Genomic DNA, 25245 nt, shown 5'->3' with positions numbered 1-25245 from the left:
GCAGCGCGCTCGCCCGATTGAGGTTCCCGGCGGCGGCGGTGGCGGCGAGGCTAGATCCCTTCCCTGCTGGGTCCTCCACTGCCCGCGCGCCACGCCCGCTGGGAAGTGTAGTCTCGACCGCCCCTTTGTCCTTGGTCTCCCCAAGGCGGCAACCTGCGGCGAAACGAACTACAACTCCCAGGGGCCCACACGCCAGAGGTCAGGCAGGAAAGGGGGGGGGACGAGTGGGGGAGGGAAGAAGCGGCTGGGCGAAAGAACCAGGGTCTGTTGAAGAAAGAAGGGCGTTGCAGAACAGCGAGCGAAGTGTGTGGGGAGGGGACATGAAGAAAACGCCTCCAAACCGCGCCTACCGGGGTGCGGAAGCTGAAGCCCGGGCAGGGCCGGCCGGGCGAGCCCTGGGCGGGCCGGGGCGGGGCGCTGACGTCACGCGGAGTGGGCGGGACCGCAGGGGGTTGTCCGCCCGCGGCACGCACAGCCGCCGCAGCCGCCTCGCGCCCGGTCCCGCGGTCGCAGCTCCCGCCACCTCCTCTGCGCCGCCGCCGCCTCAGCAGCTCGCTTCGTGAGTCGGTCGCTCCCGCACACGGCTTCCAGCCCCGCCGCAGCCGTCCTCCAGGTCTCCTTCCTCCGGCCCGATCCAGCCCACGAAGATGGTGGACCGCGAGCAACTGGTGCAGAAAGCCCGGCTGGCCGAGCAGGCGGAGCGCTACGACGACATGGCCGCGGCCATGAAGAACGTGAGTGTCTCCTCCCCTCCCCCCGCCGCGCCCTGGCCTCTCTCGGGCCTTCAGCCCGGGCGGGGACGGCCCGGGGCGGGGTGGAGGCTCATCAGGGCTCCGTTCCATCTCTCTTGGCGAGGGGGCCCCCGGGGAAGACCCTGCTAGCGACCGGGTCCCGGGTGGTGACGCGGCTTCTCCGCGAGGTCCCCGGAGCCGGGTGGGGCGGCCTGGGAGGCTCGGGCTCGGGCTGGGGCGGGGTCTGCGGGTGGGAGCGAGGTCGGGGGTCTCGGCGTCTCCGGATCCAGCGGGGACCCGAGCGGGGGCCGTGCGCATCCTTTGTGCCCCGCTTCCCCTCCTCCCAGCCCAGGCGTGGGGGCGGGGGACCGCATGGATGCGGTTCCTCTTTCTCTCCCTGGTGTCTGGGCGGCGCCTTTCCCATTCACTCAGCAGGTCTCCCAGTTTTCTACCCCACCACCCTTCATCATCTCCCCACTGTCTTCCCCTGGCATAATCTTTAAAGAACCTTCCCGAAGGGAAAAATGACCTAGAGTCTCTTTGAAAATCAGTGCAAAATCGAAACCTTGCTCTCACGTTTTTCTTAACAAAAGGCCCCTCTTCCCCCCCCCCCCCTTCATTCCCCAAAGCCTAGTCCCTCTGGCTTTTAGGAAGGGTAGGGGAACATTTGTCTCGCTGGCGTTTTCATTGATCGCTCTCCACATGTCATCTCCATTTTCCTTAAATGTTTTTGTATCAGAAAGGGTAGGTATTGCCTTTAAAATAAAGCCTGTGAATGTGAGCCGTCTGGTTCAATTTGTACTTATACTGTTTCTATTTAGAATTCAGGCACGCGTCTGCTGAAAATACCTGTTAAATTGAAGAAAAAAATATATGTATTCCGTCGGATCTGATATCGCAAACAAAAGCGGTGGTGGGAGGCAGGATCAAGTCGTTCTAGAAGATTCTGCATTTGTCATATTGCAGAGAGCCTAGACTGGGTGGAGGATGGGAGGAGTTACTTTAAGGGGGGGAATTTTTTTTGTTGTTTAGATACATCTGAGGCTCTAAAAAATTTTAAGCGAATGTATCCTCTTGCTGATAAGATTAATCTCCAGTTGTCACGTTTTTTGTCTGGGATGCAAATTTCTACCAGTTAGTGTTGCACCATTTTCTTACTAACACTATCTAATAAGGTGTTAGAGGAGAGGGGAAGAATCAAATATTATAAAATGAAACGTAAAAATTTAGTCTTCCCATTATCTTAATATCGATCTTACTGCCTTATGTAACAAAGATTTAAAAAATGCATTTCCAGTGTGAAGTGAATGCTGGCATGTGTACCTTCATGTCAAATCCTCTAAATGTAGTAGTAGAGATATTACAGATTAATACTTAAATATATTAGCTCTTGCAAGGTTTTGTAATTGAGCCAGCTGCCATTTTTTTTCTTATTAAAGAAAAAAAGAATTGGTTCTGAATTGGGAATACTACTACTGCTACAGTTGCTGTTTTATCATGTGTTCATGCTGAAATGATACAAGTTGGACCTTAAGTTAGGTATCCACTGTGGGAAATAGCTTTTAATTTGTGTTATTTAGATTAATTTTTCCATATTTCTAGTTTCACAGGAAAGCGAGTGACCTCGCACCTATACCCATAACAGCCCAGTGATGTCACACACAATGACACAGAGGCTGCAATGCACCTAAGGGCTGCTAGGGAGTTTGCAAATGGCATTTGTCCAAGGTAATGCAGAAATTAGCTGATAAGTCAGGTGAAACAAAGCTCTTCTTCCACCAGATAAAAAATTGGTCCAAAAAATAGAGATTTCATTTACCCTTAGACATGCAAACATGTGACCTCTGGGTATGCCTAATTCACCTTACATTCAATTGTCTGAACAAAAGTTCCTAAGGTAATTTCATATTTTCAGACATGCCCTGTTCTTGAAGTTGGGCAATTATGGAATAAAATAATTTTTAAATAAGAACATACTTCTACCCATAGTGCAAGGGTGGAACATAATAGGTGATTGCAAGTAATTAACTGGACAGATTTTAATAAAAACCTTGGAAAAGATGGCTTCCTTCTGGGTCATTTCCAGTATCGTTAGGGAATAGGAATCCAGTACCAGATGCTTAATATCACAATTTGGGAAGGCTGTCTTTTGGCATTTGCTTCTTTACTATCGAGGGAAGAGTGGTTTGTAAGATAAAGTTCTTACCAAACCTAGTTCATGAAACAACCCTTATTTTTCTTATTTGCATAGTTGGGTATTTATTAAGGAACATAGTAGGTGCATTAAAAAAATAACTACTACACAGCTGTTTCTACCCAGTTCAGAAAAGTCATGTGGCTGGTGTGTAGTCTAGTAGCCAAATCCAATCCTTGGTGGGGAGGGGGGAGGGGTTTGAACCTAGGGTGTCAGGCTTGCTAGGCAGGTGCTGTGCAACTTAAGTCACATCTTTCAACCACCCTCCCTCTAAGAAGTCATCAAGGAGGACTTGAAAAAACAAAGAAAAAAGTTCAGTCTTAGCACTTGTGCTCTTTTGGAAGGCTGACATCTTCATAGGAAAGTTAAAACTTATTTGCATTTATCGTAATTATCCTGGTAATGACAGAGCTGGAATGTGCAGAGTAGTTTTATGTGGTGAGTAGGGTAGAAATGTTAGGTAGTTCTGGACTTAACAGCATAAATACTCAGGTGCTTCCTACATGTTAGACAATATTACTAGTTCTCCTTTATTCACACTTAAAATTTTTTTTTGTCAGTGGTTTATTCCTGTAATCTTAGCTACTAAGGAGACTTGAGATTTGAGGATCACAATTTGAAGCCAGCCCTGGCAATGAGATTCCTATTTCCACTTAACCAGCAAAAGGCCACTAGCCTTCAGTGAAAAAGCTAAAGAACAGCTCAAGCCCTAGTACCAGCCCCCCTGCCCCCAGTTATTTTTCTTCTGATGTCAGTTACCCTCGGTAACCATTGTCCAAAATATGAAATGGGATCACATCAGATAGCACCACAGGCTTAGAATTGTTCTGTCAGTAGTTGTTATTAATCCCTTAATGGGTCTAATTTACAGGTGTAACTTCATCATATGTTTGTATGTAGAGGGAAATGGTAGACATTGTGTTGGAGACTGTAGTATCAAGCATCCCCTCTGGGGGTATTGCCCATAATTCCCTCTGGCAAGGAAGGTTACCACTGAATGTCTTGTCCTTTGGACAGCCTCCTGAGATGGGAGTATTCTAAGTTGAGCCATGGTACTTGATGTGGTGGGAGGGAAGGTTCTAGACCACTAGTTTTCTTGAAGCAATCTACCTGGGTTGTAGGGGCATGGGTATGGGTGGCAAATGGCCATCATAATTATGTATATAAACAAAACTCAGGGCATCAATAGACAGTAAAACCTTCCTATCTGCAGTATTTATTCTATGTCTCCTGCCAGCTCTTCTAGGAGGCTGGATCAATAGCCATTATCACTAATGGAGTAATGATGCCTTTAGCTCTCAGGTGGAGTCCTGCCAGCCATTATTCCTGTCCAGTGTCTGGAATTGTTCTCTTTGGGTTACTTTCCAGGTGATAGCCATCACAATGCCCAAATGGATATTCAGTTATTTCTGATTAAAAAAAAAAACTCTCCGATGCATGTCTTGAATTATGTTAGATAAAAGATGTTAAACGCAGTGGACATCCTCATTAACAGTGCTGGTAGGTCTTCTTTGTCTTCAGTATTTGGGGAAGCCTTATTTATTTAGCTAAATTCTGTTATAAGAGTGGAGAAGACTTTTGTTGAGCAGTGTCACATAACAGATTGCAAGCAGGCCACTGAATGGTGTTTAGTACATTCTGGTGTGTCGCTGTCACCTCAATCTAGTTCAAAAAATAAGAAAATGCTATTTTAAACTAGTAGTGCTGGTCTTGGACCATGACTGGCTGCATTTCAGAATGTGATTACCAATTCAGGAATGTGTCTGGGAAGTGCCCGGCACAGCTCATACCAGTGGTAATTGGTTATCCCTTCCTCTTTGTTTTCCAGCATCTGAACCTTTTCAGCATAAATTAGCTAGGCTTGTATTGTACTGCCATTTAGGGAGCCATAGAGCTTAAAAGCCACATGATGCTCACCCAAATAAATAAGAACAATTGATCTGAAATCTGAACAAACCATTAACTCTTACAGACTATAGAAATGTTGCTGTGTTCTTGCTGCTCATTTTCAGCCCCAGGCAGCCCCATGTGTGGTGATTGTCCCTCCCTGGTTCTAGGAGAGAGCTGTTTTGCATAGCATAAAAGCTGATGGAGCTCCAGTGTTGGGCATTAAGTGTCTTGTTTTGGTCACCAATGTGATCCTCATGCACAAAGTGAGAATTCTACCCTGGCCTTCTATCCAGCTAACCTTTTATCTGGCAGAACATCTGATAAATCTGTATTCCTTCAACACTTCATGCACCATGGGGAGGTGGGGTGGGGGGGAAGGACCCCTTTAAAGTCAAGAGGGGGGGAAAAAAAAAACGCACTTACTTTTTTTTTTTTTTTTTGGTTAAGGGGCTTGAACTTGGGGCCTGAGGACTGTCCATAAGTCCTTTTGATCAAGACTAATGCTCTAGCCCTTTAAGTCTCACAACTCCACTTCCAGCTTGCTCTTCCTTAATTGGAGATAAGTCTTGTGGACTTTTAGTCCTCAGATCTCAGCCTCCTGAGGAGGATTATAGGCGGGAGTCACACACTTATTTCTATAAGCGACTCATAACAATTTTTTTATTATATTATGTACCATCCCCCAAATTCCATTTTCAGTATCACCTTTTTTTTTTTTGGTTGATTGTGGGGCTTGAACTCTTGGGACCTGGGCACTGAACCTGAGCCTCTTTGTGCTCAAGGTTAGACCTCTACCACTTGGGCCACAGCTACACTTCTGGTTTTTGAGTGGTTAATTGGAGATAAGAGTCTCACAGGGCCGGGCGCTGGTGGCTCACGCCTGTAATCCTAGCTACTCAGGAGGCTGAGATCTGAGGATCGTGGTTCAAAGCCAGCCCAGGCAGGACAGACCGTGAGACTCCTATCTCCAATAAACCACCAGAAAACCGGAAGTGGCGCTGTAGCTCAAGTGGTAGAGCGCTCGCCTTGAGCTAAAGAGCTGAGGGACAGCGCCCAGGCCCAGAGTTCAAGCCCCACGACCGACCAAAAAAAAAAAAAAAAGAGTCTCACAGGGACTTTGCTTACTCAGGCTGGCTTTGAACTGTGATCCTCGGATCTCAGCCTCCTGAGTAGCTAGGATTACAGGCGTGAGCCACTAGCACCTGGCTGTTTCTTGATTGAGTATGGAACCATATCTTGTGTGGTTTTTTTTTTTTTTTTAAGACAGAGACTTACTTTGGTAGCCCTATCTTGCCTCTAAGTTGATATGTTTTTGCCCTCAGACTCCTAAGAGCTGGAATTACAGGTATGTGTTACCTTGCCCAGCTGGCCCCATAATTTGGTAGAAGTATGAAGATTGTAGATCATAAAGAACATACACATGATTTTCTCCTTTTTTAAAGAGCTAGTGGCTGGGAAGTCAAATTGCCTGCAAGGTATCAGTTGTAAGAGTGTATCTGAAAACCTGCTGGGTACTGTACTGTCCTTGAGTTTCTTTGGCTCAAGATGAGCACTCTACCACTTGAGCCACAGTTCTACTTTCAGCTTTTAGTAGTTAATTGGAGATAAGACTTTTATGGATTTTCCTGCACTGTCTGGCTTTGAACCACAATCTTTAGATCTCAGCGTCCTAAGTAGCTGTGATTGTAGCATAAGCCACTGGCTCCTAGCAACATTAAAAAAGTTATTCTAAGACAGGCGCTGGTGGCTCACACCTGTAATCCTAGCTACTCAGGAGGCTGAGATCTGAGGATCGCGGTTCAAAGCCAGCCCGGGCAGGAGAGACCGTGAGACTCCTATCTCCAATAAACCACCAGAAAACCCGGAAGTGGTGCTGTAGCTCAAGTGGTAGAGCACTCGCCTTGAGCTGAAGAGCTGAGGGACAGCGCCCAGGCCCAGAGTTCAAGCCCCACGACCGACCAAAAAAGAAAAAAAAAAGAAAAGTTATTCTAATATTTTGTGCCATCCTGGGGCTTGAATTTAGGGCCTGGTACTTTGCTTTTTCACTCAAGGCTGGCACTCTACCGCTTGAGCCACACCTCTACTTGTGCCATTTTACTGGTTAAATTGAAACAAGTGTCTTGGATTTGTTTGCCCAGCCTGGCTTTGAATTTGAACTAGGATCCTCACTAGGATTACAGACAGGTGTGAGCCAGTAGTGCCTCACTGTAGACTTTAATATAATGTTACAAACAAAATCCTAACTGAGCTCGTTGTTCTTGGCCTCTTCATCTTTGGAGAGAAAACAGCTTCACTGTTCAGGGGAATGGGAATACTCGGCTTTCCTCTCCTGTTTGTGACACGGGGCCTCTGACCACTCCCTGAAGAGTTGAGGAGGGCTCATGCCCTCTTGCCTAGTGTGGAACAGCTGCAGCACTACCACGAAGTTGAGAAGTGGCCAAGAGGCAGCCCGAGGAGGGCTGTAAAAGGCAAGCTTCATTAGAGACAGTAGAGCTCATTAGAATTTCTGCAGCTTCTTAAAAGGAATAATTGATATGACACCTGAGCTGCCATGTTTTAAGTATCCTAGATCTAAAAAGCAAAGGTCCCTATGGTGTTGGTATTTAAAGGATGAAGAAAAAGGCTTAAAATTTTACTTGGTGCTGAGGATTGAACCCAGAACCTCACTGCCCAACACTGTTGTACAAGTGAGTGATACCTCAAACCTTCTCCTCCCCTCCATCTTTTTGGATTTGGGATCTCATTCTGTTGCCCTGACTGGCCTCCAAGTCCTACGCTCAAGGATTCTCCTGTTTTCAGCCTCCTAAGTATAGACACACACCACTGTTCCTGGCTAATTTTTCTTTTTTAAATTGTGCCAGTCCTGAGGCTTGAACTCAGAATCTGGATGAGTTGTCCCTTAGCTTTTTCATGCAAGGCTGGCATACTGCCACTTGAGCCACAGCTCCACTGCTGACTTTTTTGTTGGTTAGTTGGAGATAAGCATCTTAAGGACTTTTCTGCCTATTATTACCTTGAATTGTGAGCCTCAGATCTCAGTCTCCTGAATAGGTAGGATTACAGGCTTAAGCTACCAGCTTCCGGCTATTTTTAGAGCTAGAACTATGTTTTAAAGCTATTTGCCTGAAATTCCAACTTTGATGTTGAGCATAAAAGCTCAGGAATAGCGCCCAGGCCCTGAATTGAAACCACCAGACTGGTACAAGAAAAAAAATATAGTCAGCTTTCAACGTGACTCACTCCTGTAATACCAGCTCAGGAGGCTGGAACCTTGGGGATCATGGTTTGAGGCTAGTTTATTAGACTAGCTCAAGACTCCAATCATTTCCAGCTATCCAGCAAGAGGCTTGGCTAGAGGTGTGGTTCAGGTGGCATAGCACCAGCACTGATCAAGAAAGCTGAGCCAGGGCTGGGAAGATAGCTCAGTGGTAGAGTGCTTGCCTTGCATGCCTGAGGCCCTGGGTTCAATTCCTCAGCATCACATATAAGCAGAAAAAAAAAAGCTGGAAGTGGCGCTGTGGCTCAAGTGGTAGAGCCCTAGCCTTGAGCTGAAGAGCTGAAGGACAGTGCCTAGGCCCAGAGTTCAGGCCCCATGACCGGACCCAAAAAAAAAAAAAAAGAAAGCTGAGCCAGAGCATGTGGTTCTGATTTCAACCTCCATACAAGCAAACAAATACATAAAGGGGACCATAGACATGGCTCAATGGTAAAATGCTTGCTTCCCATTTATAAGGTCATGGGTTCCACCCTTAGCATTATTCGAACACAAACCAAAGCTGGACCTGTCAGGGCACTCCTATCCTGTAATCTCAGCCTTTCGTAGGCTGAGACTAGAGGATCCTGAGTTTGAGGCTAGCCTTGTGTTACATGGTGAGATCCTAGGGGAGAAAAGTTTTGAAGTATTTGAGTATTGTATATAGATCATTTAAAATTTCAGTAGCACCAGTCTGGTGTCGCATGCTTAGTAGTCAACCTAGCTATTCTGGATGTTGAGACCTAGAGGACTGCAGTTTGAAGTCAGCCCAGGAAGAAATGTCATTCTATTTCTAACCAGCAAAATGTCAGACTGGAAGTATGGCCCAAGTGGTAGAGTGCCAGCAGGCAGAAAAAAAGCCAAGTGAGAGTACAAAGCCCTGAGTTGAGTTCAAGCCCTAGTACTGACACCCTCCAATAAATCCATAAGTAGCACCCTTTCTACTTGGAAGAAAAGATGGTGCAGTAGAAAACATGTAGATGGCCTGTTTGAGTCAGACTCTCTAACTTTCCTCCCTTTTGCTTTCTCTCTCCCCGCCCCCCCTCCATGGTAAGATCCATTGCCATACTTTGCTTTAATGGAAACTGCACACTTAGCGAGGATGAGGGTTTAATCAGCCTCGTGCCCCAGCTTCTATAACACACAACAGTTGGCAGTCTGTCTATACATAGTTTTCGCTCTTCTGGCTCCTTTGGGATTATTTACCATTTTGGAAGATGGCTTTTTGTCTACCTAAAATTTCCCCTTATTTACCACAGATGCTCCAATATCAGCAAAATCTCTTTACATTCACATTTGGCACCCTCACGGTGCAGTTTCCAATGAAGGCATTTAATTCAGATGGCAGATCATTTGCTACTTTCCTTGGCTTTAAGAGCAGTGCCTGCCTTCAGTTGACATACAAGTGCTGTGTGCCATCAGCCTTTATTCCCAGGAGGACGGGAGCCTGGGTGGGTTGTGAGTGGGTGGATGTGGTGCCACACCTATAGGGCAGCATTCTGCCAATGTTTAGGTGTTGGACCTGGTGATGTACATACAGCCTGCAGTTCCCAGCATGAAATGATTGGGACAGAAGGATCATGGGTTCACGGCCAGCCTCAGGTTGGACCATGTCTCAGTAGCAAAACAACAGAATCATAGCCAACCTGTGATATTTCCAGTGAATAACCACATCAGCTGAACAAACTGCTAATTTATTTTTTCTTCATTTTGACAGTTCTATAGACTAACAACTAGATCTACCCACTGAGGAAGGAAAGAAAAACAATACAGTAAATTTCATACACTGACATTTGATTTAAGATTTTTTCACAAAATATTTCTGTTGGCTTACTCGCCGAAACTTTTTTGTGTGCCAGTACTGGGGATTGAAATCAGGGCCTGGGCACTATCCCTGAGCTACCACTTGAACTACAGCTCCACTTCCAAGCGAATTTTTATTTTATTTTTTTATTTTTTATTTTTATTGTTTTTATTAGATGTAATTTTGATTAATTAGACATAGTCTCATGAACCTTCCTGCTCCAGCTGGCTTCGAACCTCAGTTTCCTATATAGCTATAACTTAATGGCTTAGAAATATCTCTTGGATTTACAATACTCTTGGATTTGGTCTTAGCTTTGTTCACTTAAGAGTGTGTGTGTGTGTACATGTATGTGTATACTAAAGACTAGTAATGACAATATGTGCTGTAAAAATTCAGCCTGGGGGGTGGGCTGGGAAAGTAGCTCAGTGGTAGAGTGCTTGCTTCACATGTGTGAGGCCCTGGGTTTGATTCCTCAGCACCACATAAACAGAAGAAGCCAGAAGTGGAGCTGTGCTCAAGTGGTAGAGTGCTAGCCTTGAGCTGAAGAGCTAAGGGACAGTGCCCATACACATGACCTACAAAAAAAAAAATTAGCCTGGGGGGCTGGGAAGGTAGTCAGTGGTATAGTGCTGCCTTGCATGCATGAGGCCCTGGGTTTGATTCCTCAGCACCACATAAGCATAAAAAGCTGGAAGTGGCGCTGTAGCTGAAGTGGTAGAGCATGAGCCTTGAGCTAAAGAGCTGAGGGACAGCGCCCAGGCCCAGAGTTCAGGCCCTACAATTGACAAAAAATAAAATAAAATAAAGCCTATATGTTGAGTGTGACTAGCCTCAGGATACTAGTGGAAAAAAAGGTATGTTTGGTTAAGTATTCCTGCATTGACTGAAATTGACTTAAATTAGACACTACTAGGCTGGATGTGGAACTCAGTGGTAGAATACATGCCTAGCATTCATGGGAAGTTTTGGCTTTTTTTGTAGTTGATTGTGGGGCTTCAACTCGGGGACCTAGATGCTGTCCCTAAGCTTTTTCACTCAAGGCTAGCACCCTACCCCTATGAGCCACAGGACCACTTGTGGTTTTCTGATTAATTAGAGATAAAAGTCACATAGACTTTCCTGCCTGGGCTGACTTCAAACCATGATCCTCATATCTCAGCTTCATGACTAGCTAGGATTATAGGGGTGAGCCACGTGCTTCTGGCTTTTTTTTTGGGGGGGGGGTCCGGTCATGGGGCCTGAACTCTGGGCCTGGGCGCTGTCCCTCAGCTCTTCAGCTCAAGGCTAGCACTCTACCACTTGAGCCACAGCACTACTTCTGGCTTTTTTCTTATGTGGTGCTGAGGAATCGAACCCAGGGCCTCGAGCATGCAAGGCAAGTGCTCTACCACTGAGCCACCTTCCCAGCCCCTGGCTTTTTTTTTTTTTGTAGTGATGGTTCTAGAGTTTGAGCTTAGGGTCTGCAGGTCTACCACTTGAGCCATACCTTGAGTCTCAAGACTTTCCTGCCTGTTCTGGCTTCAAATCAGGATCCTCACATCTCAGCCTCCTGAATAGCCAGGATTATAGGCATGGGTGACCAGCAAGACTCATGCTTTTGTCCAGGCCAAAAAAAGCCCACATTATGCTATACAAATATGGATTAGAGGGTGTGTGTGTGGGGGAGATGGGAAGGGGAGCAAAAGTTATTATTCTTACCAGTTTATAGATGAAAATGCTTACCTAAAGTTTGAGCTCAAAGGGTATTTTTCTTCCTAAGGCTCAAGGAATTGTAGCTTGCTGTGGGCTCATTCCAGATAATCCTAGCTACATAGGAGGCTGAGATCTGAGGAGCATGGTTTGAAGCCAGCCCAGGCAGGAAAACCTGAGACTCTTAACCTCCCATAAACTACGGGGGGTTGGGGGAGGTGGGGACACCCACTGGAAGTAGGGCTGTGGTTCAAGTGGTAGAATGCATGATAGCTTTGAGGGGGGGAAATGCCCCCAGGCTCTGAGTTCAAGCCTCAGGACCCCCACAAAAACAGAAAGGGAGAGGCCCAGGTTTCCCTTAAACTGATCAGACTCCCTGTTGATAGGGTTATAAGTGTTTAATTACCATTCCCAACTTTATTGGTCTGCCTTCATTAATTTTAATATACATTACATTCTTTATAGAAGCATGTAATTCTCTGACTACTGTATATGTATTAATTTCAGTTGGCCTTGAGATTGATGGATAGTCTATGTTTAAATAAAACAAAAGAAATTTTTATTAAGGTCCTATGTTTGTTCCTTTTTTTTTTGTCAGTTGTGGGGCTTGAACTCTGGGCTTGGGCGCTGTCTCTGTGCTCTTCAGCTCAAGGCAAGTGCTGTACTGCTTGAGCCACAGCACCACTTCTGATTTTCTAGTTGATTGGAGACAAGGGTCTCACTGACTTTCCTGCCCGGGCTGGCTTTGGAACTCGATCCTCAGATCTCAGACTCCTGAGTAGCTAGGATTCTAGGTGTGAGCCACCAGTGTACAACATCTTTTTTTTTTTTCCCCAGTGCTGGGGACTGAACTCAGCCTGGGCACTATCCCTGAGCTTCTTTTGCTCAAGGCTAGCACTCTGCCAATCAAGCCACAGTGTCACTTCTGGACTTTTTTTGTTTTATGTGGTACTGAGGAATTAAACTCAGGGCTTCATGCATGCTAGCAAGCACTCTACCACTAAGCCACATTTCCAGCCCTGATGCTAGGGGTTTTTTTTGGGTCCGGTCATGGGGCCTGAACTCTGGGCCTGGGTGCTATCCCTCAGCTCTTCAGCTCAAGGCTAGCACTCTACCACTTGAGCCACAGCGCCACTTCCAGCTTTTTTCTTTTTGCTTATGTGGTGCTGAGGAATCGAACCCAGGGCCTCAGGCATGCTAGGCAAGCGCTCTACCACTGAGCCACCTTCCCAGCCCCTGATGCTGGTATTTCTATCTTGGATGGTAATTTTGTAGACAGTTGAGTGGTTTATGGGCATTTAGGCAGACGGGAGGGGAATGAGGTTAGCACAAAATCAGGGAAAATGTGGATATGTGGTAGGCATTGTTAGTGTTTGTGCGAGTGTTCATTCCACAAAATCAAGTAGAAACAATTCTACACAGACACAAGGCAGCAAAGGGGGTTTCCTAACAGGGAATGGTAGTGAATATGTGTAATTCCTGAATTCCGAGGCTGAAGCACAAGGCCAGCCTGGGCTACATGGGGAGATCCTCTCTTTAAAAGATTCTAGAGGGAGCCAGGCACTGGTGGCTCACATCTGTAATCCTAGCTACTCAGGAGGCTGAGATTTGAGGGTTGTGGTTCATACCCAGCCTGGGCAGGAAAGTCCTTGAGGCTGTTATCTCTAACCACCAGAAAACTAAAAGTGGCACTGTGGCTTAAATGGTAGAGCGCTTGCCTTGAGCTGAAGACCTCAGAGACAGCTCCCAGGTCCGGAGTTTCAAGCCCCACAACTGACCAAAAAAAAAAAAAGATTCTGGAAGGGCTGGGAATGTGGCTTAGTGGTAGAGTGCTTGCCTAGCATACATGAAGCCCTGGGTTTGATTTCTCAGTACCACATAAACAGAAAAGGCTGGAAGTGGTGCTGTGGCTCAAGTGGTAGAGTGCTTGCTTTGAATAAAAGAAGTTCAGGAACAGTGCCCAGGCCCTGAGTTAAAGCCTAAGACTGGCCAAAAAAAAAAAAAAAAAAAAAAGATTCTGGGAGCAGGGTGCTGGTGGCTCATATCTGTAATCCTAGCTACTCGGGAAGCTGAGAACTAAGGATCACAATTGAAAGCCAGTGTGGGCAGAAAGTGCAACATACTGAGTTTAATCCCTACCTAGTACCAAAAAAGAAAATTTAAAAAATACAGTTAAATTTAAAAAAGGATTCTAAAGAAGGTGTTGTTTGGGGTAATTGTCAAAATCAATATTATTCAGCTATTAGGTATCATTAATTTGGGGGCTAATCTTGGGATAAGAGAAGTGGGCCCAGATGTCTAGACAGAGAGGAACAATCCATGGCAAGAGCTGTGGCCTTGGAAAGGCCTGAAGGTGGTTATGATGTCAACGTGGCTGTGGGGAAGAATCCTTCCAGCAGCCCAAGGTGTGGCTCAAGTGGTGAATGCACCAGTTGTAAGTAGAAATGCTGAGGGGAGATTCCAGGTCCTGAATTGGAACCTGAGTACCTTTTTTTTTCCAGAAAAGGAAAGATTTTTAGACAGAAGACAAGCTGGAGCAATAGGGGAATCTAGACAAGTAAACTGTCCTTCTTTTTCTTTAAAGAGGAAAGTCCTGTACTTTGGTCCCAGAATTTAGCAGTTCATCCATCACATTGGGTACAGGTGCTACAGTAGACAACTTGGTGGGGTAGACACAGCTTTGAGGTCTTAACGACTATATTTTTCCTTAAGTTGCTATAGCTTGGGGCTTTGGAATGTATTTCAGTTTGCATTCCTGTTCTCAGACTACTCTAAACGAGCATATCCTCATGGTTTTGTGGTTGGCTGAGCAGCTGCCCTGGACCTGCCCGATTGAGCCTCAGGGTTCACCCTGGCTTCTTTCTGTATATGTGGGGGGGAGGGAGAGTAAGGAAGGGGCATTTCCAGCCACAAGCCTGGGCTGCACAAGCACCCTTCAGGCCTCTGTCCTTTCCTTGCCAGTGCTCCCTTAGCTGATGTTCTTGGCCAGGCCCACCTCCTAGAGGTGGAGGAAGATCTGCCATCTTGATGGGATGAACTTGAGAACCACTGGAAAGGAAGGAAGTGTATACAGGGTTGGGAGGGATTATTAGGACCATTTCTGCAAACAACGTGGGCTATGTATATCAGCCCATTAATTGCTGTCATTCGACACTGAGCAGTACCTTACAGTAGCAGGGTGAGTCACTGGTGACTCAAGCTCTGATGGGTGGAGTAAGAGAGCAGAGGTACACAGTATAGGGTGGGCACAGTGAAGCTGCTAGGGAAAGCCAGAGGCATGGATGATAAGAGTGGCTCACGCCTGTAATCCTAGCTACTCAGGGAGGCTGATCTCTTGAGAATCAAGGTTCAAAGACAGTCGGGACAGGAAAATGTGAGACTTAACCTCTAATTAAACAGCAAAATGCTGGAAATGGAGCTGTGGCTCAAGTGTTAGAGCACCGCCTTGAGTGAAAAAGCTCAGGGACAGTGCCCAGGGCCTGACCAGTGTCATGACCCTTATAAAGGGTCCCTTATAAAGTAACTAGAGCAAAAAGGGCTTGGAAGTATGGCTCAAGTGGTCAAGACTGCCTAGCAAGTGGGAAGGAAACCTTGAGTTCAAATCCCAGTGCTGGGAGAGAAAAAGGAACACTATATGTGTACTGCTTCTTGTCAGGTGTGAGCTGTGAATTGTGGAGAGCTTTGCTTGATAGCTTCTGCCTGTACCAGTTCGTTCAGCCTTACCAACTCAGCCCTGTCCTAGCCAGTCTGCTTGCAGACTCTTCTAGAAATATGCAGCAATACACAATTCTTCAGTAATAAGTAGGGTTCTGTGTTATAGCTGTGCTGTGAGCCATTTAAGGCATTTAAGACAACAAGTAGTGGAGGAGTCCATTCTACAGCGCAGAGTGCAGGTTCATGGATTTAAGAAGCATTTGTGATTATTGTAATGGCCCTTGTTGTCCTCTTGTGCTTCCCAAGCCAGGTGTGGCTGCACACGCCTGCAATCCCAGTGCTCAGCACGTGGAGGCAGGGGATTTGTAAGTTCAAGTCCAACCTGGGCTACATAGCAAGCTGTCTGATAGAACAATCAGTATTTACAATGAAGGACATCAGGCATTTTTCTATATGTTCTCTAAAATGTCCCCTCTTAGCAAAGGATGCAGTTCAGTGGTAGAGTGGTTGCTTAGCATGATCAAGGCTGAGGTTTGATCCCTAGCACTGAAACTGAAAGAGACAGGAGGGAGTGAGGTGAGGTTAGAAGAGGGAAAAACAGTATGAGTGCTGAAATTAAAGGTATGTGCCACTACATCTTGTTTATAGTTGAGCTTATAACTTCTTAGACATATTATATATTAGAGACACTTTCTCTGGTATGTGGCAGCACCTATCATATCAGAGACTTTTGGCTTGGGAGAAGGCACAAGATTTAAAGCATAAGAGCTGGGGGGCGGGGGCATGGCCCAGGTGGTAGAGCTTTACCTAGGAAGCAAGACACCCTGAGTTCAAAACCCAGTACTTAGCCAGGCGCTGGTGATTTAGGCCTGTAATCCTAGCTACTCAGGATGCTGAGATCTGAGGATCAAGGTTCAAAGCCAGGCTGGGCAGGAAACTTCAGTGAGATTCTTAGCTCCAGTAAACCACCAGACAAACCAAAAGTGGCGCTGTGCCTCAAGTGGTAGAGTGTGAGCTGAAGAGCTGAGGGACAGTGCCCATGCCCAAAGTTCAAGCCCCATGACCAGCAAAAAATAAAACTTAGTACTGCCAAAAGAGAGAGAAAAAAAAGTCTAAAGCCATTAGAGTGGAGTTGTGTGTGTGTGTGTGTGTGTGTGTGTGTGTGTGTGTGTGGTGTGACTTGGGGAAAAGTTCCTTTTCTGAGTCACACCTGTAATGCAAGTGTAAGCAACCACTTTTGTAGGGCAGTTGAGAATGTCGGACTTAGTCACTGTTAAGAAATCTCAAGTTGGGGGCTAGGAAGGTGGCTCAGTGGTAGAGTGCTTGCCTTCCATGCATGAAGCCCTGGGTTTGATTCCTCAGCACCACATACACAATAAAAACTAGAAGTGGTGCTGTGGATCAAGTGTTAGAGTGCTACCCTTGAGCTGAATTGCTGAGGGACAGTGCCCAGACCCAGAGTTCAGGCCCCACCACTAACAAAAAAAAAAGGAAATCTCAAATTTCTGTCTCAGACTTTGAGCTTTGTCCTAAACATACTATGGATTAGGACATTAGCCACTGGTGCCTAGCTAAATTGTTACTTTCTAAGTTTCCGCAATGTTGCTACCTTTAAAAATACCTCTCTGGCCGGTCGCCAGTGGCTCACACCTGTAATCCTAGCTACTCAGGAGGCTGAGATCTGAGGATCGTAGTTGAAACTCTTATCTCCAATGGGAAAAAAAAAAAAAACACCAGAAAACCAGAAGTGGCGATATAGCTCAAGTGGTAGAGTGCTCACCTTGTGAGCTGAAGAGTTGTGGGACAGCACTCAGGCCCAGAGTTCAAGCCCCATGACCGAGAAAAATAAAACAACCAAAAACCACCCTCTCTGGCCAGTTGCCAGTGGCTCTTGCCTGTAATCCTAGCTACTCAGGAGGCTGAGATTTGAGGAACAAGGTTCAAAGCCAGCTTGGACAAGAAAGACTCATCTCCAGTTAACTCCAAAGGGGGGAAAAAAGGCAAGAAGTTACTCAAGCAGAGCATCTTGAGCAAAAACCTCAGGGACAGAGCCTAGGCCTTGATTTCAAGCCCCAGGACCAGTACACACACACGTGCGCGCGCCTGGGGCCTGAACTCTGGGCCTGGGCACTGTCCCTCAGCTCTTCAGCTCAAGGCTAGCGCTCTACCACTTGAGCCACAGCGCCACTTCTTGCTTTTTTTCTTTTTGTTTATGTGGTGCTGAGGAATCAAACCCAGGGCCTCAGGCATGCAAGGCAAGCACTCTACCACTGAGCCACCTTCCCAGCCCCAAGTTAAATTAATTCAAATGTTAAATTGAGTTATTTTCAGTATTTAGGTGTGATGGTACATTCTTGTAATCTTCTTTGTTGTTGTTGGTTGTGGGGCTTGAACTCGACCTGAGCGATTTCCCTGTGCTAGCTACAGCACCACTTCCAGTTTTCTAGTCATTTATTGGAGATAAGAGTCTCACAAAGTTTCCTGCCAGGCTGGCTTTGGACCACGATCCTCAGATCTCAGCCTCCTGAGTAGCTAGGATTACAGGCATGAGCCATTCCTGTAATCTTAGCATTCAGAAGATGAAGTAAGAGGAGGACCAGGAGTTAAAGCCAGCCTGGATACCACACCCTGGACACAGAACCTGGATCTAAAGAAAAAAAAAAGTTTAAAAGCTAAATAGTGCGCCGGGCGCTGGTGGCTCACGCCTGTAATCCTAGCTACTCAGGAGGCTGAGACCTGAGGATCGCGGTTCAAAGCCAGCCCGGGCAGGAGAGACCGTGAGACTCCTATCTCCAATAAACCACCAGAAAACCGGAAGTGGCGCTGTAGCTCAAGTGGTAGAGCACTCGCCCTGAGCTGAAGAGCTAAAGGACAGCGCCCAGGCCCAGAGTTCAAGCCCCACGACCGACAAAAAAAAAAAAAAGCTAAATAGTGCATTCATTGCAATTTGAAGGTGGTAAAATTGAGGAAATTGTAAATGACCTGATTCCAAGCCTCAAGGTTAGAAAGTCATCTAAGAAGCTTTCTAAGAATCGTAATGTTACTAAGGTAGGAAAGATTTCTTTTAGAGAAGAGCACTTGACATAATTAATACCTTACTCCTTAGTAGCTGGGATTTAGAGTGTTACTTTTGAAATTGGTGAAACCATGCTAGTGGCTCATGCCTAAAATGGGAGCAACTCAGGAGGATGAGATTTGATGATCATGAACCAGCCCAGGCAGAAAAGTCTCTTTATCTACAATTAACCACTCAAAAACCAGAAAAGTTGCCGTGGCTTAAGTGGTCTCAGAGCGCTAGCCTTGAACCCAAAGAAGCTCAAAGATAGAACCCAGGCCCTGAGTTCAAGCCCCAGAACCAACCCCCAAAAAAAGAAATTGGTGAGAATTGCAGATTTTTCAATCCTTTTTTTATTTGAGATCTTTCAGTCACTAGATACTTAAACTTAAGCTAGTAGGAACAGAGAAAGGGGAGACTTATTTCCCTTTGTGGAGGATGGAACTCAGGGCTTCCAGCTCTTTCTTTCTTGGCTTTTTCACACTAGGCTGGCCCTCTACCATTTGAGCCAGTTCCACTTCTAGCCTTTTTGTGACTAATTGGAGATAAAAATCTTACAGACTGGGGCTGGGAAGGTGGCTCAGTGGTAGAGCGCTTGCCTTGTATGCCTGAGGCCCTGGGTTCGATTCCTCAGCACCACATAAGCAAAAAAAAAAAAGCCGGAAGTGGTGCTGTTGTTCAAGTGGTAGAGCGCTAGCCTTGAGCTGAAGAGCTGAGGGACAGCGCCCAGGCCCAGAGTTCAGGCCCCACAACCGGACCCAAAAAAAAAAAAATCTTAAAGACTTTCTTAAGCCTTTGCTGGGTGTAAACCATGATCCTCAGGTTTCAGCCTCCTGAGTAGCTAAGACTACAGGTATGAACCACCAGAGCCCTGTGCCTAAGCAAAGAACTCTCTTCAGAAAGTAAATTACAGCTGGACGCCAGCGGTCTTAATTCAAAGCCAGCCTAGGCAAGAAGAGCTGAACTCTGGGCCTGGGCACTGTCCCTCCGCTCTTCAGCTCAAGGCTAGTGCTCTACCACTTGAGCCACAGTGCCACTTCCAGCTTTTTCTGCTATGTGGTGCTGAGGAATCGAACCCAGGGCCTCATGCATGCAAGGCAAGCACTTTACCACTGAGCCACCTTCCCAGGCCCCTCTTTTTTTTTTAATGCATGTATGTGTGCAGGTGTGTGTTTGATGGTGGTCCTTGGCTTGAACTCAGGGCTTGGGTACTGGACACTGTCACTGAACTTTTTTTCTCTTAAGGCTAGCAGTCTTACCACCTACGCCACAGTTCCACTTCTGGTTTTTGCTGGTTAATTGGGAGGTGCCGGTGGCTCACACCTGTAATCCTAGCTTCTCAGGAGGCTGTTTAAAGCCAGCCTGGGCAGGAAAGTCCGTGAAACTCTTTCCTCCAATAAACAACCAGAAAACTGGAAGTGGCACTGTAGCTTAAGTGGTAGAGTGCTAGCCTTGAGCTGAAGAGCTGAGGGATAGCGCTCAGACCAGAGTTCAAGCCCCACGACCAACCAAAAAAAATAAAAAATCATGAACTTTCCTGCCTGGTCTGGCTTTGAACCACAATTCTTAGAGATCTCAGCCTCCTGAATAGCTAAGATTACAAATGTGAGCCACCAGTGCCCAGCTCTAAGAGAGTTGTGTAACTTCTAGTTTGAGGTTTTAAGGAACTCTTCCTTGCTTTTGAGCAGACCTTTTAAAACTAAAGGTTTTCCCCTCTAGGGCTGGGAAGGTGGCTGAGTGGTAGAGTGCTTGCCTTGCATGCTTGAAGCCCTGGGTTCCATTCCTCAGCACCATATACAGGAAGTGGCACTGTGGTTCAAGTGGTAGAGCACTAGCCTTGAGCTGAAGAGCTCAAAAAAAAGGTTTTCCCCTCTAGCTTAGTTTTCCTCCAGTAGAGCACATGTAAGTATGTTCCAACTGTGGCTGAGGTGCTCTGCCTAAAGATGATGGTGTTGTTTCTTAATGTCCGTATCCCAGCTGCAGCCTCCGGACTCGAGCCCAGCCCGCCGCTGCCTCTTCTCTTCCTTCTCCTCCTCCACAAGAGGAGACCTGGTATAGTGCATTGTTGAGGTCACTGGGGCTTTAAATAGCCTCTGGCTCTTGGAATATGTCCAGCTGGATTTAGGGGAAAGGCCAGAACTTGATCTTTGTGGCTGCAGGCATGCAAACTTCTCTTGGCACTGCAGACCGACTTTAGGGTATGCTGCTGGGGCCAAGGGGTATGCAGGGCCCTTAGCCCTGGACTTTGCTGTCTTGCTCATGGCTCAGGCTCATGGTGGGCAGTGGTGTGAGGTAGCTCAGGGAGGGCCAGCCAGGCCAGAGAAGATGGTGAAATAAAGAGATACGCAATACAGGAAGATGAGCTAGGGGACCGTAACGTAAGACAGCCCTGTGGGGAGAAGGAAGCATGTACCCAGCATGCCTTCTGCTGTTGCTCAGTACCAGGTCAAAAGCCTATCAGGATTGGTCTCTGCAGAATCTCATGGAAGGGGCAGAAATCTGCTTGACAAACAGGAACCAGAGAAAAGGAAGGCTTGCTCGTAGACCCTGGATGTGGGCACCCCTTGTCCTGTGGGGGTGGCAGGGCCAGTGTGGTCTGAGGAGTGAGCCACAGTGGCTTCACAGAGAACTGGACCCTGGAGGAGCATCGCCACTCATCCCCAGTGGCATTTCTAGCAGGTGCTTGCAGAGGGCTGGGCAGACACCCCTTCCCCATAGGTGCTGATGCAATTCCTTCGCTCTCCTGTTCCCTGGTTTTGAAGCTGAGGAAAAGGTTAGCTCACCACAACTGGCCAGTTTAAGGGATAATCATGTAAATTTTCTAATGTTCTGGATATTGAGTAAAGAGCAAAGCTTTTTTTTTTTTTTTTTTTTTTTTGTGCCAGACCAGAGGTTTGAACTCAAGGCCTGGGCACCGTCCCTGACCTTCTGTTGCTCAAGGCTAGCGCACTACCACTTGAGCCACAGTACCATGTCTGGCTTTTTCTGCTTATGTGGTATTGAGGAATCGAACCCATGGATTCATGCATGCTAGGCAAGCACACTACCACTAAGCCACATTTCCAGCCTAAGCAAAGAATTCTTTAAATACATTGCTTGTAACAAACAGAAAACTGATTTGTTTTGGTTCTGGTGTAACTATCTCCATGTATGTAACCTTTAAATTAGTGGCTACTACCAGTTTCACTAAGTAAGCATGCTATTGTCCCCGGTCCCCGGTCCCCTTATAGAGGACCACAGGGCTGGGGTATACTTAGGTGATAGTTCAGGACTTTCTGGGCTCAGTCCGCAGTAAGAAAAGGGTGCAGGGCTCAAGTGTAGAGCTCCAGCCTTGAGCAGATAGCTAAGCAAGAGCTTGAGGCCTTGAGTTTAAGCCCCAGTATCAGCACAAGCACAAACACGCAATCTGTTCACCTCTCTTATGTATTGCTTATTGTCTCCCCAAGTTGCTAAAACACTGCACTAGTCCCACAACCTTCCCCCCCTCTCCCCCCCCCCGAAAAAATGTTGACTTGGCAATGTGTCATCTAAGACTGGACTTTGCATTTTCCCCATTGCTGTTCCACCCACACCAAGCTTCTCTTTCTGCCTGTGAATCCCTTGGATCATCTGGTAGATGTGTTGTGTGTTGTCATAGATCTGTGGTTGGGCCATGACAGCATCAGTGCTGTAACAAGTTGTCCTCTCCTGCAGGTGACGGAGCTGAACGAGCCACTGTCCAATGAAGAACGAAATCTCCTCTCTGTGGCCTACAAGAATGTGGTTGGGGCGCGCCGCTCCTCTTGGAGGGTAATCAGCAGCATCGAGCAGAAGACGTCTGCAGATGGCAATGAGAAGAAGATAGAGATGGTGCGTGCCTACCGCGAGAAGATCGAGAAGGAGCTGGAGGCCGTGTGTCAGGACGTGCTGAGCCTGCTGGATAGCTACCTGATCAAGAACTGCAGCGAGACCCAGTACGAGAGCAAAGTGTTCTACCTGAAGATGAAAGGGGACTATTACCGCTACCTGGCCGAAGTAGCCACTGGCGAGAAGAGGGCGACAGTGGTGGAGTCGTCAGAGAAGGCCTACAGCGAGGCCCATGAGATCAGCAAGGAGCACATGCAGCCCACTCACCCCATCCGATTGGGCCTGGCTCTGAACTACTCCGTTTTCTACTACGAGATCCAGAACGCCCCTGAGCAAGCGTGCCACTTGGCCAAGACCGCCTTCGATGACGCCATCGCCGAGCTCGACACGCTGAACGAGGACTCCTACAAGGACTCCACCCTCATCATGCAGCTTCTCCGTGACAACCTAACGCTCTGGACAAGCGATCAGCAAGACGACGACGGTGGAGAAGGCAACAATTAAGGCCCCAGGTGGACTGGCAGCGCACGCCGATGCTACTACTGCAGTCTTTATTTTTTTCCCATGAGTGGGGGGTCGGGTGGGGGAGGGAAAGGGAGGGCTGACCTTCCCAGGGAGAAACCCACGACCTGTCCTGTCTTTGATTGCCTCTTTTGACATTTTTGCCAAAATACCACTAGTGGAAAGTCAGGCTAGCTGTGCTGGAACTGGAGTAGCACCTCACACAGGCATCCAGATTGTTCTGTAGGTTTGTGCAAGTGGAGCTGTCTGTCTAACTTATTGCCAGGTGATAGGGTGTTAGGATGGAGAAGCGTAAATGGGTGGCCCTCATTCAGTGAGTTCTGTGGTTCCAGTAAGGATTTTTATGTTCATTTGCTCTTGTCTTCAGATTCGGGTACTTCCTGTCCATGTGAGCTCCTTAGCTGTGCTTTTTTTTCAGAGTGTACGCTGCAGACACAGCCTAGTTCATCCCAAACGGACAGCCTTGGAGCCTAAGGTATTCTCTACCTTACACTTCCGGCCTGGCCGGCAACAGTATTAACACTAAGTTGCAGTTGACAGTATTTCTGCGTTTCAGCCATATGTGACATCCAGCCATCGGTTGTGAGCTTTCCTTTGCTGTTGCCTTGGCTTTGCAGGGCCCTCACTCACTGCTTCCAGGTTGGTGTTGCTGTCTGTCTGTCTGTCTGTCTGTCTGTCTGTCTGTGTCTGTCTCTCCCCCTGTCTCCTTCCTTGGCTGGAAGACCTGCCTAAGGAGAATCAAGGCAACTCTTGGTTTTGGTTTATAGGTGCTTGGCAGGTGGCTGAGTTCTTCCTTCCTATATCATGTATCCACCACAAAAGTTATTGATCGCTTTAGCAGAACTGTTAAATACCTGCCACCAGAGTTGAGGGGCCTTGGGTCTGCTGTCCTGGCGGGATGTTTTCAGAAGGGCTTGGGCCCCTCGGAGATCACACTGCCATTTGTTCCTCTGTACCCTCTGCCCCGAGTCTTCCCCACTGTGCCATGGGCCGGGCACCCAGGGGACTTGGGAAGCCACTGGAGAGGCCGGGTGGTCTTTTCTAGAAGGTGTGTGGTGCTGTATGACAAGTCTGAAGCTAGAGTACCAGCCAGGTGGAGACCCTGATACAAACAGCTGTCTGTTTGGGAGCCTGGGAAGTTTCTCCTCCCTGAATCACTCGGTCTCCATCTTCATCAGGTAGTGAGTAAGTGAGCGCCTACGTCCCGTCTCACCAAAACTTCTCTTCTACCGACAGTGTGGGAGTTGGAGATTCACCTGTCTGCAGTCTGTGTGCTTATGTAGTTGAAGGAAGCTTACATGACTGTCTGCTAGTTCATTTGCTAGCTGGAGGCCCCTCGTACTTTCTCCTTTGGATCATGTGTCTGAACATGACCTGTCTCATGCTGAGTGCAGTCCAGGACGGGGCCTCTCAAGATGGGCCCACAGGACTTGCCATCCACTTTCTTTTGCTTAGGCAAGGAGAGTAATAATGGAGGAAACTGGCCGTTGCCTTTTCCAGAATCAAGCTTCCCATTAGAAATATGTGTGTGTGATAGGGAACGGTGATGGGTGGTGCAGGAGCCATGCTGCACAGTTTAGCGTGACTTTCCTTCCCTAGGGCCCCTCACTAGCGAGCAAGGCCCTCCCCCCCACCAAGATGCACAGGAGGACCAAGCAGAGAAAACTTGGCTGTGGCTGTGCCACCAAAGGCCTGGGGTCACTGTCACAGGTGGAAAATACACTGGGGGGGGGGAAGGGGGGCTTTCTGTGACTCATCTTGGCATCCAGCTAGCAGTGTCATGTCCTTCCTTGTAGTGTTTGGAAATGATTTACTGGAATTACAAAACCTATTTTTCCTTTAAATTTTAGCTTTGGCTCTGGCTGCTTTTCAGAAATAATGCAAGATAAAATCTTACTGAGGGCTGGGACTGAAGAGGGAATAGAAGACTCGCTATTTAAGCAGCTTGAATGGTTTCTTTCTTTCCTTTCTCTTTAAAGAAATGCACTTGCCTATGCTCCTGTCTTTCCAGTGAGATGATTACTCCTTCATTACTATCGATACCATATTGTGCATGCCAGTGTTGTGTTTCTATACAGTAGCTTGAAATTGATTAACTTATACTGTAGGTGTTATGTATTCCTATGACAAAAGAAAAAAAACCGACTTAAGTCTTCAAATTTTTTAAAATTTTTTAATTTAATTTTTTCCTTTGGGGGTAAAGTTTGCTCTACCAAATAGTGATCGTAACAAATTGATCTGTTTTGGATGTTGCTATAGTGACATGCAGTTATATTTTTGTTTTTTGGGGGGAAGGGGCAAAAGAAACACCAGTGTTAGTTTAATCTTAATGTCTGGTGTCAGTCATGGTGAAATGATAACTTCCAGTTAGGAGAACACAACTTGTTCTCTGAATGAGCCTTTGTGCTTTTTTGTCATGTTATGCAGTGAACTCTTTTTAAGGTCTGCTCAGTGATTCTTTTTCCAGCTCCGTGTTTCTCTAAGGAATTATTTCGCACACGGACCATTCTTAGCAGTTTTCCTCAGTGATGGAATATCATGAATGTGAGTCATTATGTAGCTGTCGTACATTGCGCAAATAAACTTACAAATCTGATCTCAGTG

The 25245-nt window shown here is 46.9% G+C and overlaps 1 protein-coding gene across 1 annotated transcript; it reads left to right on the top strand.

Annotated features, from left to right (window-relative positions):
• The first annotated feature begins 438 nt into the window (after positions 1-438).
• Positions 439-25245, top strand: Ywhag (tyrosine 3-monooxygenase/tryptophan 5-monooxygenase activation protein gamma). Its single transcript, XM_042686633.1, has 2 exons — positions 439-734; positions 21967-25245. The coding sequence occupies exons 1-2, from the start codon at positions 648-650 to the stop codon at positions 22621-22623; spliced, it is 744 nt and encodes a 247-aa protein (XP_042542567.1). The 5' UTR covers positions 439-647; the 3' UTR covers positions 22624-25245.

Source organism: Dipodomys spectabilis, unplaced genomic scaffold (genome assembly GCF_019054845.1).
Source record: "Dipodomys spectabilis isolate Male_0828 unplaced genomic scaffold, ASM1905484v1 ptg000098l, whole genome shotgun sequence".
In the NCBI taxonomy this organism is placed as follows: Eukaryota; Metazoa; Chordata; class Mammalia; order Rodentia; family Heteromyidae; genus Dipodomys; species Dipodomys spectabilis.
Note: the sequence above shows the minus strand (reverse complement) of the source record. Positions and strands in the feature narration are given on the sequence as shown.